General features: G+C 41.5%; 1 protein-coding gene across 1 annotated transcript; it reads left to right on the forward strand.

Annotated features, from left to right (window-relative positions):
* The first annotated feature begins 4795 nt into the window (after positions 1-4795).
* LOC132592908 (vomeronasal type-2 receptor 26-like) lies at positions 4796-13389 on the forward strand. Its single transcript, XM_088654603.1, has 6 exons — positions 4796-5042; positions 7480-7514; positions 7899-8204; positions 10741-10953; positions 11167-11293; positions 12485-13389. Exons 1-6 carry the CDS (start codon positions 4796-4798, stop codon positions 13387-13389), a joined length of 1833 nt encoding a protein of 610 aa, XP_088510729.1.
* The last annotated feature ends 236 nt before the right edge of the window (positions 13390-13625 follow it).

Raw genomic sequence — 13625 nt, forward strand, 5'->3', positions numbered from 1 at the left:
GTGTTGAACCTTGCCGTGGTGCAAGCCAAACAAGGAAGGTCTCACTGGGGGACCAGGGTACAGATTCCAGCCCATGCTTGGGTTTGCCATGGTCAATCCTCCTCTCAGGCCCATTATGGGCCCCCCTCTATACTATGTTGATCCTGACCAATGCAATTTCCACCACAAGGGAGGACCTACCACGGTCCAAATCCTGCCAACCCAAACATGCCCCCACAGCCAATCCAAAGGCCCAAATAAAGACCTTCCAATCAAATGTCAATTGCCACTTCCTGACAGGTGAACCTCACCTAGGTGAAAGAAGTTCGCCAACTCAAACCTGATCAAGGGGTGACAGATTTTCCAGGCCACCCTAGAGCATTATAGTACACACCACGTGCCACTGCCATTGCACCACAACCACCTGAAAGGGTTGATCTCCCCTCCAAGAGCATTGTTGTACCAAGATGACCGGGTGATGCACATTTTCATATCTCCATTAGGCAATGAGGCAATGTTTTTTTTAAAAAAATGGTCCACGCCAAGTAAACAACCTTTTGCATACACAGGTTGCTTTCTACCAGATAAACAACCAGCAGGTCTAGTGAGCAGAAGTACTAAGTGCATTTGGAAAGCACTGGGTAGCATAACTGGGCTCCTGAGCCCCACAGGGGTGCCGCAGAAAGAATGCAGTTATTCAAGGGAGCCGTGGACTCAAAAAAAGTTGGAAACCTCTGTTATAATTCCAGTGCTATGGAATTAGGCTGCAGCATTTGGGACAGAATATACAGAATATACAGTCATGCGTGGCAGGGAGAAAGTGGATAGAGAAACGTTTTTCTCCCTCTCTTAGAATTCTAGAACTTGTGTATATCCAATGAAGCTAGATATTAGAAAATTCAGAATATATATAAGCAAGTCCTTCTTCACACAGCATGTAATTGAACCAGATAACCCTCTCCCACAGGTGGCAGCGATGGCCACCAACTTGGGTGGTTTTAAGAGAGGATTGGATAATTCATGTTGGGTACGTTTATCAGTCATAATGGTTGTGCTCCATCTCCACAGTCAGGGGTAGTATGCTTCCAAAAATCAGTTACAGAAAATTGTAGGAGGGGAGAGGGCCTTTGCGTTCAGGTCCTGCTTCTGGATTTCTTACAAGCATCTGGTTGGCTACTGTGAGAAAACATGCTGGGCTATGTGGGTCGTTGGTCCAATCCATCAGGTTGTTCTTATGTTAGCAGAAGCAGTAATCATTGTAGTAACAGCAGCAATACTCAAATGGAAAGAGTGCATGGTTATTTTTTAGTGGATCTAGACTTGGCTATGCTTAAAGTAGTTCCACTGAAATCAATGGGACCAGATAGTCTTAGTTATCTTGTTCTGTTGGTTTAAATGGGTCAACTCTAAATATGAATATATTAGGATCCATCCAATTAATTGTAAATAATAATAATAATTGTGTGGACATGTGGAGACCCCCCCCCCAAAAAAAAAAAAAAACCCAGGCGACCCCAAGGTGGAATAATGACACCTGACAACATGTTATGGGATTAAAATTGGCCACAACTTTATTAAACTTTCAGATATAGGAAGACCTTGGCTTAGGCATTGGCCGTTTATCCCTCCCAGTCCCCGGCCGGGGAACTGGGGAACATCAGGATTATCCAAAATGTGTGGGGATTGGGCTGACTGGAGAATGTTTGGTCAAGCAGAGAGCCTGCCCCCCATTTTGCCGTGTCGTAGGGGTGAGCACTGACAACCTATTGGCGTATGACCAATGCCTCCCCTCGAAATACCCCTTTAATGGGGAACCCTGGGATCGCTGCCGCAGAGGGGGTGTCAGTCACTGCTTTATGCCCCCCCCCCATATTGAGGGAAATAGACTAAAGGATTCTGCCCAAGGCCTACAAACCGCCAAAGTTGTGATGTTTTGCTACGGGGAAGGCGAAACCTGCCAATGCAGGGAAATTCCTTCTCGGTCTCTCAACAGCAACCATCAAAGACCGCAGCAGCGTCCACATAGCTGTAAAATAGTTTAAACTGCAAAAGAAGGCATAAACTGAGAGAGGGCAGGGTGGGGGAAGATCTGGAGCCGACTGAGGACTAACAGGTAAGCTATACCCTCTATTGTGAGTGTGGGGTGGTTCTAACTCTACCTGACCAACTCCCCTGGCAACGTCCCTCACCCCAGCCAGGATTGGTTAATTGTCAAGGCTAGGAAGGAACCTCCAGGTACCTAGCTTGGGGGAGGGAGGGGCGAAGCCAGGCTACCTTGCCAGGAGTCTCATAGTCTCGGGGGGACTGTGTGTGACCCCAGTTATTGTGGGGAGCGGTCATTATATTGCCATTCTCATTTATTGTTTTGCATTATACAAATGCATACATCCCTGTCATTTAATAAAGCAGCAGCAGCAGCAGCTATTTTTTTAGAATGATGACGCTTTCCAATACAGCATTCCACAAGTGGGGAAGCACTGCAGAAAAGGCCCGTTCTTGTGTTGCCACCCTCCTGACCTCTTGTGGAGGGTGCACATGAAGAAGGGCCTCAGCAGGTGATTGCAGGCTCCAGGTCAGTTCATATGGGGATTTGTATAAAGAAGAGCTCATTCACAAAAGCAATTGTTACTGACTTTAATGAAACTCCACCTGATTTATGTATCTATAACTTAGCCGTACTGAGGTCATTGAAATAAAGTAACTAAATAAATATGTAATAAACATTCAACATACAATTAATTGTATGGGGGGGTATTCTTGAAGTAGCTTCTCAAGTCAAGGTAAGAACATCCCCCCCCCAAAAAAATTGACCCCCCCCCCCAGATTGTTAGAGTAATTAGAAACCCTGGATGACATATTTGATGTTACAGCATTATTAGCAAAATAAACAAAAGGCAGCTAGGGTCTAATAAAACTTCTACTTGATTGACATTTTGGAAATGAGATGAGTTACATGAGAAATTTATTTTATTTTTAAGAAATAAATAGACAATGGAACTATTTCCACTTCTATATCCCCAAAAGTCATAATCCCCAAAGCCTTGTTTACTTAAGAACTTTCTTAAATATATTTAAGACCATTGTGAATAGCATTTCCCATATTAACTCATGAACTTAATTAGCTAAGTGCAACAAGTTTATGTATATCAGTAAGAATCATTGTGCACATTAGGTGCAGTCAACAAACCATGTCCGAGTTTCATAGCCAAAAAAAAAATCTACTAGCTAGCCAGAATATAGTAAAAGTGTCCTTGAGCACATACAGAGTGCCTCTTTCTGTCTCTACATTGAGCAAGTGCAAATTGTCCAACCCCTCCATTTTTCCTCTTTTTTACAGAGGGCTGCACTAGAAATTCAGTTTGGTTCAAATTTTATTGCAGACCTATGTAATTTCAATTCCCCAAACAACAGGCAAACGTATGCACAAATATTCTTCAAATTCACACTGTTCTGAATATTGTGTGCAGTTCTTCAACCTTAATATATATATATACTGAAATGCATATATTGGGGGGAAGTGAACATTAAAAGTGTACGTTAGTGAAAGTGAAAGCTACATGCAAACATGCAGTATATTACATTATGCAGAACTGCTTGCAAAAAAGGGATGTATTTGGTAAACTTGCACACTGAAGTATTTTGTTGTTGTTGTTTAGTCGTTTAGTCATGTCTGACTCTTTGTGACCCCATGGACCATAGCACGCCAGGCACTCCTGTCTTCCACTGCCTCCTGCAGTTTGGTCAAACTCATGTTCGTAGCTTCAAGAACACTGTCCAACCACCTCGTCCTCTGTCGTCCCCTTCTCCTAGCGCCCTCCATCTTTCCCAACATCAGGGTCTTTTCCAGGGAGTCTTCTCTTCTCATGAGGTGGCCAAAGTATTGGAGCCTCAGCTTCAGGATCTGTCCTTCCAGTGAGCACTCAGGGCTGATTTCCTGAAGAATGGATAGGTTTGATCTTCTTGCAGTCCATGGGACTCTCAAGAGTCTCGGGCTTCTGGTTTGTCACCCGAGCCGTCCGGTGGGGTTTGTCTCGGGCTCTGAGACAACCTGGCTTTGCTGGGGGGGGGGGAGGAGGGCTGCGAAAGCACCGCAGCGCCCCAAAAGAGTCCCAGATAGAGTGTTCTGGGAACGAAGTGTTCAGCGACGCCGCATTTTTGTCGATTCCCCGGACTCTCCGGTGAGCTCTAATAAGAGCCCCGGAGCGAGAAGGGTTGTAGTCGCGGGGGGTATTTTGAACGTCAGTGTTACCCTAGCGAAGTGAAGCTTCGAGCCGGTGGTGGTGAGTGGCAGATTCTTCCAAAGTCTTTGATTCGGAAAGTTGGACTCCATGAGTAAAGATTGAAAATTTTACTCTATTGAATTATAATTTGGGGAATGGGAGAGAGAGCGAAAAAACGGAAGCCATCTCCTCCCACTGATTAATTTAAGAAACAGTTAAGAAAAACAAGAGACCTTTGCCGGTATTAAAAAATATATTATCTGAACTTTTCCAAAGGACATTTTAAAGAATCTCCCCCAGAGGCAGGGCAAAGGGGGAGAATTGATAAGACTGAGAGAATCCCTGCAATCAAAATTAATAGAAGAAGGGAAAGCTTCTCTCTGCCCTGAAATCGGCAGCCTGATCAGAACAGTGAGTTGAAGGTGATAATGAATGGAAGCAAAGAATTGACTTTTAATTTGTGACTGTGACTGTTTGAAACAATTTTAAAGTGGACGTTACAATATATGGAATGGATATACAGTATCCAGTTGGTGTTACATGGAATAGTTGCAATAGTTTCCCAAGCCTGGCTCTCCCCTTGACAAGCCAGAAAAATGTCAACAAAAGATTACGTGCCTGCGTTCAAGGACAAAGTGTTAAGACTCTTGTGGCAAATGAGAATTGGGATGTATAAGACTCAGCAACAATTGGAGGAAATAAATCAAGATTTAAAAGAGGTCTTGCCCAAAGTGCAGGATTTGCCCAAAGAAAGGATGCAAGATCCACAGAAAGAGGATTTGCCCAAAGAAAGGCAGCAAGATGATAAAAAGACATATGAACTGAGTTATGATATAATTGAAAGTGAAGAAAATGAGGGTGGATTACAGGGACAGCAAGATGATGAAGACCAACATGAGATCAGGAATACCTCTCTGATGGAGGGGAAAAAACAAGAATCATCGGATGAACAGAAAACCCACAAGAAAAATAGAGAGCAAAGAAGAAGAGAATATTGGGGGGGGGGCAGAGGGGTTTGGATCTTGAAGCAGGTTGGGAAGGGGGTGGGGTGAAGGAAGAATGAATATTTTGTTTATTTAGGATGGATAAAAAAGGACTGAAAACTGGACTGTTGATTTTGGAACTTACTGGATTGGAAGGGAATAGCTGAGATTGGGGGAGGGAGGGGGAAATGCAGGATAATTGAACAAAATTAAAATTGAGAATGTAAAAATGAATTTAAAAAATATGGAGGTTCTTGGGAAGGAAATTATGGCAAGGGAAGAAAAGGAATCTTATTCAATCTAGAAGTTGGGAAAATAGAATGGGGAATATGATAAGAAAACTGCTTAAATGAGTTGAAATGAAAATCTGTAAAGGGGGAGGTAGGGAAAGCCCATAATAACAATGTTTAAGAAATGAGAAAGGAATGGTTATTTTTAGTTTTCTTTTTCTTTTTCTTTTTTTCTTTTTCTTTTTTGTGGGGGGATGGGGTTTTCCCCTTTGTTCTTTTTGTGGGGGGTTCTTTTTTGTAATGAAAGATAGTTGGGTGGACACCCTTCTCTGTCTTCCCTCGTATCCGGGGGCCCACTGGTGGCAGAAGTGGGCTCGGGGGGGGGGAGGAGAGGGGAGGGGATAGCCAGCTATAAAATGGAACACCTTTGACTATTCGTCCTGCATGGGACTCTCTCGTGGCAGCAGGGGTCTCGTGAGGGGGGGGTGTGGAAGAGGGTGGCTGAATATGATATGTATGCTTTGTCCTTTATTGTAAAACTAATAAAAAATATTTTTTTAAAAAAAAGTCTCCTCCAGCACCATAATTCAAAAGCATCAATTCTTCGGCGATCAGCCTTCTTTATGGTCCAGCTCTCACTTCCATACATCACTACTGGGAAAACCATAGCTTTTACTATATGGACCTTTGTTGGCAAGGTGATGTCTCTGCGAGAAATACTGACAACACCCTCTCTCTTTCCAGGCCACATCCATCACTGGCCCTACTTGAGAGAGGGGTGTGTGAGTGTAGAAACTAACTTACGGAACAAAAGTAAAATCTGAATGTCTTGCCTCACCCAGTTATTCATTTGCCCCTGTGCACTACTGGCGTGCCCCTCTGAAGGTTGCAAACAAGGAAGGAAAAACAAGTATTTCCCACTTTGTGACATCAGGGAAATGTTTATCCACTATGTAATTATGAAAAACACTATTATTGTTTTTTCCTTAATCTGTAATAAAAAAAAGAGATTGAGAGATTAAAAACAAGTGCTTCAAATGTTGAGCTCACTTAAGTACTGGTTACAATGTGCTGCATAGATCGGAGGGTGGGTGGGTGTTGTGACACATGCAGAAGCGATCAATTGATCACTTACAGTTGCTGCTTTGTGTGTGGCAAAGCATGCCGTTGTGCAGTTGTGGTATGGGCAGGCATGTATTTGAATTAAGGTGCTTGCTGTTGTTGTTGTTGTTGCAGCTTCAGCTCCCTCCTTTTGCTTGCAAGGAAACGGCAGAAAAATGCACAAACATCCAAGACGACTTGTATGAGCCTGGAGAGGTGATCATTGGTGGGGTTCTCTCTCTTATACAACCTGGGGTATATTTGCTCAATTTTACATTCGTTCCAGACAGAAGTCATGATTTTCCTCTGTAAGTTTTGCATTTTTACTTGTAATCATTTTTACGGCCTGATGTTACATATGCCAGCAACTGCATAGCAGATGTCTGTGGGGAATGCTACAAAGTTCTGCTTTTCATATGATGTAACTGCAGTTAATGGGCAAGATGTATAATTCAAATTTCTACTTATAATAGATTTATTAAAGACCTACCCACTGTGGGTGGCAGTGTAGTGTAGGATTTTGACCCCATCCCCAATTTTCCTAGGAAAAGCCCTTCAAAACAGTGCACTTTAATGGGAGGCAGGGAGGGAGGAAGAGAAATTAGTGCATGACACCCCTCCTGCCCAAAAAAGGATATCCTGCCCACCATGCTTTTAAAAATAGGTATTTCCACTGGTAAAAACCAGAAATTGTTAAGTCCAGCTGTTCCAAAGGCAGCTAGCTAATCATTAGGACAAAGTGCTTAATTCTGGCTGGATTTGTCCCAGGTTTGCAAGAAAATATTTTCCTTAATCCCCATTTGTCTGACTCAGTTCAACAACTCTGCCTTATGATGCTGAATCAAAATGCATCTCTCAAATTCACACTTCTTTTCAGTAATTAAAAACACCACAAAGCTGGAAGGTAATTGGAGAGTTGGGATTGGTGTTACACGAAACAGTGGGCTTGTCCTCATTTTTGGGCAGGTGTGTGTGGAGAACAGAAGAGGTTGAAACAGATGGTGAGTACTCTGAGGCATGTTTGAGATAGATAATGATCCCAGAGACTTCCACATTGGGCTTTTGTGGCCCATGGAGCAGGATATGAATCACTTCTGCATCACTCGCTTGGGGTTTTGTAGCCTCTTCTTGTGTCAAAAGGTGAAAGTTAGAATTCAGAACCAACTCACCATAACTTAGGCTCACCCAGTCAATATGCTAAGGAGCCTGATAGAATTGGTTTTCACATAGTTTGCGTTGCCCACTATGCAATGTTATGACTTTATTATCTTTTTATGTTATTTTAATAAAGGGGCCCTAATTTTATCCCATACTGTGTGTGTGTGTTCCTTGACTATTTGCAGTCTGCTAATGCATAATATCTAATTGACCTTTGTAAATCTCAGTGTGAACCTCATTGCAGCATAAAGTTTAAACATTATCAGCATGCCCTCGCCATGATTTTTGCCATTCATGAGATCAACAATAACCCACGGTTGTTGCCCAATATCACACTGGGGTTCCATATCTTTGACAACCTATATAACTCAAGAAGAACGTACGAGGCCACCTTGGATCTTCTTTTCAAACAGAAAAATAATATACCAAATTACAAGTGTGATAGGAAAGATGTATTTTCTGTTACTGGAGGACTCACTTCAAAATACTCCATGCAGATGGCCTCCATCTTAAGTAACTTCAAAATTCCACAGGTATGTGCATGCTTGCTGTTCACTTATACCCTCTCATTTTTTCCTTTCTTTGAAAAAAAAAAGAGAGGAAAAATGTAATTGGTTCATATAAGTGCTGATTATTAATAGTCATGGCAGCTCATTGTGTTTGAGAACTGCAATTTCTTCTTCAGGAACAACCTGAAGATAAGTAAAGAATGCAAAAGTAACTATTGCCATATATACCAATTACTGTAAACGTTTGTAGAATAGTTTACATACGGTATATGTCAATTAGAAAGAAAATATAATCATAATTTCAAAAAGTAAACATCATTTAAAAAGGTAAACATCATTTTTTGAGCATATCTGCTGAAATCCTGTACCTTCTTATACCGCCGTCTTATATTTATTTATAAACACACTATGGCTTATTTTCAGGGGATGTCTTATTTTTTCCCTCCTCCTCCTGCTGTGGCCGGCATTGCTGCTGCACCTATCACTATGCCTTATTTGGGGGGTATGGATTATATTCCTTGAATTCTTAGAAATCCTGCTATGGCTTATTTTATGACTATGTCTTAAAATAGGGGAAACAAGGTACCAAAGACAGGAATGATGTAATTACATTGGATATATCACAGGAAAAAGTACCGGTAATTAAGCATAATTAATCTACTACCAACACACTGCTTTTGTTTCAAGACCATATTGCAGATTACACCCACAATAAAACACTGGTTTGCAAGAGCCCTGGTCTTACTTTTATATACTAGGTACTAGTTTGACAGAGACAGGTGTTTTAAATCTTTATTCAGCAGAGTTTTTGATCAACTTTTGAAATGAAGTATCTAGAACATTAAAATAAAGATTTTTCATTTAGCATTTCCTAAGAACTAAAAAAAAAGGGGGGGATCCTTGCACATTTGTGAAAATTGGTGTATTAATGGAGGAGACCTTTCCCATTCTTACAGTTATCATTGTTTTGTTCACAGATTGCACACACATTGAAAATTAAATGTGAATAACAGTAAGTGTATAGCTCAACTGTTATGTTAACAAATACACAATTTGTACACTTTTTTAATGTCATGTGTGAAGATAGTCATCACCTCAATGGGGTCCTTTGGTTGCAAATGCTTATAAAGGCAGTTTTTAAAAATCTTGACAGTCATCAACAGGTTTACCACTCCTATCAGCCAATCACCCATTCCCACCACCCTTCTGAGTAATACCCCCACCCCCACGCTCTGACTATACTTAAGGGTCTGGTGACTTCTGTTTCAGCATATCTGAAGAAGTGTGCATGCACACGAAAGCTCATACCTATGACAAACTTAGTTGGTCTTTAAGGTGCTACTGGAAGGATTTTTTTATTTTGTTTTTAAATCTTGAGTTCTAAATGAAAATATATGTTTGTTCATTTGTTAGATCACCTTTGACTCATTTGAAGCTACAGTGAGTGATAAAAGTGATTTTCCTTTTTCATACTGGACAGCACCAAGAGAAACCATACATCATGTTGGCATCGTCCAGCTACTCCTGCATTTTAGATGGACATGGGTTGGGCTCATTGTTTCTGATGATGATGCAGGGGGAAGCTTTGTGCAGAAACTTTCTTCTTTGTTTATCCACAACAAAATATGTATTGCCTTCTTGATAAGGGAAGTAGTAACTCATTTTGTTCTTAATGATTACTTGAAACCTGATTGCACTGAAAGAATCATGGAGCTAATGCAAATTCTTATTTCAAGCAATGCCAGTGTGATTATTCTCAAGGTGGATCCTCTGTTGTTGAATACTTTAACACGCTTGATGGAAATAAATGAATTCAAGATGAACACCAATGTAGGGAAGGTTTGGCTCATGCCACTTCAGTGGTATTTCAGCACCTTCTTAAACGGAGAATTGATTGGCAGAAACATTTTCTTTGGTGCATTTTCCTTCTCTGTCCACACAGATACAGTTCCAGGTTTCCATGATTTCCTTCTGAATGTAAAGATTGATAAAACACTAAGGCTGTTCCTCTGTTTATTCTGGCAATTGGCACTGCTACGGTGTGAAAACTGTAGAGAGGGATATTTAGAGGATCTTCCTGCCAAGGTTTTTGAGATGGATATGTCTGGCGAGAGCTACAGTATCTACAATGGTGTCTACGCTGTGGCACATGCTTTGCATGCCATATACTTTTCCAGACCAAAAGCTATGTTGCATAAAGGCAATGTGGAGCATGTGAATGTTCACCCATGGCAGGTAAATTAATCACTTTAAGGCTGGGAGTACCTATTTGTAATTCACAGTTTTGAGAACATGTTGTGGGCACCAGTCACAAAGTGGTTATTAGGCAATAGCACAGCATGGCTAACACAGCAAAATACTGGGAAAAGAGAAAGGAACATATAAAACTGCTACCCATAATGTGTGGAAATAAGGTAACAGGTGTTTTTGAATTCGATTTCTCTGTACCTCACTTCATGTATAATTTAAAATGCTTGTAAATAACCGAATGGCATATTGAGGGCATGCAGAAACTATGGCTACCATTTTATAAAACTCATTTTATTTTCCTCCAATCCAGCTCCATGCTTTCCTGGAAAACATCCGCTTTAACAATGGAGCTGCCCAGGAAGTCTTTTTTGAGTACAAGGATTTGTCCATTGGATATGATATCATCAACTGGGTCACTTTCCCCAACGAGTCCTACCTAAAAGTATTGGTTGGAAGGGTTTCATCAAGTCAGAACTTCAGCATTATCAAAGATGCCATTGTGTGGAATACAAGATTCAAGCAGGTAGGAATCAACTGTGGATGGAGCTGCACTCCTGCTGTGGAACCTCCAGTCTCTTATTTGTTTTTAATAATCTCTGAGCCCCACAGAGGTAGAACAGAGGGTAAATTGTGCTCCCTTGGTCTGCGTCCAAGCTATAAAAGGAGACCAGGAATGTAGGTAGACAGGAATCCTGAGGTAAGTATGGTTGGACTCATACATTTTTTTAATGAATAGGTGCCACCACATTCTGTATGTGTTGAAAGCTGCCATATTGGACAGAGCAAGATAATTCAAGAAGGCAAACCACTCTGTTGCTATGACTGCACTGCATGCTCAGAAAACATGATTTCCAACGAGAAGGGTATGTGGCAGTACACAGCTATGCAAAGGGGGGGGGGTCAAATATGAGTTTCATGCTTTTATATACTGGTACTTTGTCAGGACCAGGAAAGGGCAAAAAGCTCCTCCTTGTGCAGTACATTCCTAACCTATGCAGGCCCCCAATGAATTACAGTTTGCAATTTTTAAAGATTCACATACTGCAAGACAGAGTTTATATAGGCTGACGCCAGGTTATCCAGAGAACTGAGGATTTCTCAACATATATACATATCTCAATATGTACATATAGAACCAAGGAGTCCCCAATACTTACCCATCCCCTGTCCCCCAGAAACAGAATCTAGGAGTCTCTAACCAGGGCAACCAACCCTGGGCTAAACCAGGGGTTAACCTGGACCTATTCTGAACTAGTTTGTAGGTAGGTCTTATTGTAATTAGCATACAGCCACCAGAGGAAAGAGATGTTGCCCTGCTCTCCCTCCTCCCTCTCAGAGAGGTGGCTTGGAAAGGAGCAGCTGTGCATATAGAATCAGAGGCTCTGCTTCTGCCCCTTAACAACATACAAAAAGATGAATCATGTGATGGGCTACTATCTTCTTCCAGTGGTCAGGATAGATTTCAGCCTTTTCATTCAGTCCCCCCCCCCCATACATGCTGGTCCTTCCTGCTTGGTACCCCATCCCCTAACAGCTACAGATTGCTCTGAGTGATCCCATCCAGCCTGATAGATAAGGTTATGGAAGTATAAGCATCTCTTAATAATAACTTGATTTTTGATACATATGTCAAGGAAGGATACGAACCACATTTTGGACCACCAAATATTTTAAACCAGGCTGTGGCATGACTAGGGTGATGGCTAGGCTGTGGAATGTACCTAGCCCATTCCTCATATTTTTGTTCCCTTATTCTCTTGTTAAATTTATTTCGTGTGTGTGTGTGTGTGTGTGTGTGTGTGTGTGTGTCTATCCATTCTTGCAGGTCACCTTCAGCTTCTTTGCTGAAGACAGCAATTGGGCAGATAATCCTTCCCACCCTTTCTTAAAATGAAACATCAGAGAAGACATTGCTTAATTAAGCTTTCTTTTGTGCTTAGTATAAACATGTGGATTGAGCCATTTTTGTCCAGTATTAATTAAGCATTATGCCGTTTCTTCCATTCTGCATGAAAGATGTCATTTATATGATATATCCTATTCATTCCTTTCAGATGCAACTCATTGTATCAAGTGCCCAGAAGATCACTATCCAAATGAGAACCACGACCACTGTATCCCTAAGGTTATATCTTTCTTATCCTATCAAGAGCCCTTGGGCATTGTTTTGGTTAGTGTTGCTCTTTCCTTTGCTGTGATCACTTGTTTTGTGATACAAACCTTCCTAAAGAATTGGAACACCCCCATTGTCAAAGCCAACAACCAGAACCTCAGCTGTGTTCTTCTCATTTCCATCCTGTTGTGCTATCTTTCTTGTTTGCTCTTCATTGGGAAACCTGGGAAGGTATCCTGCCTTCTTCGACAAATGACTTTTGGCATCATTTTCTCTGTGGCAGTTTCTTGTGTGTTGGCAAAAACAATCCTTGTGGTCCTGGCCTTCTTGGCCACAAAGCCAGGCAACAGGATGAGGACATGGCTGGGCCAAAAAGTGGCTATTTCCATTGTTCTTTCCTGCTCCCTCAAACAAGTGTGTATTTGTATTGCATGGTTGTTGACCTCACCACCATTCCCAGATCTTGACATGTACTCACAGACTGGGAAGATCATACTGGAATGCAATGAAGGTTCCATCACCATGTTCTGTTGTGTCTTGGGCTACATGGGTTTTCTAGCCATGATCAGCTTCACTGTTGCTTTCGTAGCCAGAAAATTGCCTGACACTTTCAATGAAGCAAAGTTTATCACCTTCAGCATGCTGGTGTTTTGCAGTGTTTGGATCTCCTTTATCCCAGGTTACCTCAGCACCAAGGGAAAATATATCGTGGCTGTGGAGGTTTTTGCCATATTGGCCTCCAATACTGGGCTCTTGGCTTGCATCTTCCTCCCTAAATGTTACATCATTATTTTCAGGGCTGATTGCAATACCAAGATGCTGCTAACCAAAAAAGGAAATGATTGATTAGTTTTTGTTTACTACATGTTTTTCTTTTTTCGGGGGGGGGGGGCATCCATTAAAGACTTCTTTACTCAGCTTACTAAACTTTGTAACTGCACGTTGGCTAACAACTTTCTATCGTTAAGCCACTGGGAGAAGGAAACCATGTCATAGTTTAGGTGTCAGGTTAACCAATGAATTCAAACTAGAATGAAATGAAGGCTGTGCTACCATGTTGTATAATTAGAATGTTCTATTCT

The sequence above is a fragment of the Zootoca vivipara genome, chromosome 12 (assembly GCF_965207765.1).
Source record: "Zootoca vivipara chromosome 12, rZooViv2.hap1.1, whole genome shotgun sequence".
In the NCBI taxonomy this organism is placed as follows: Eukaryota; Metazoa; Chordata; class Lepidosauria; order Squamata; family Lacertidae; genus Zootoca; species Zootoca vivipara.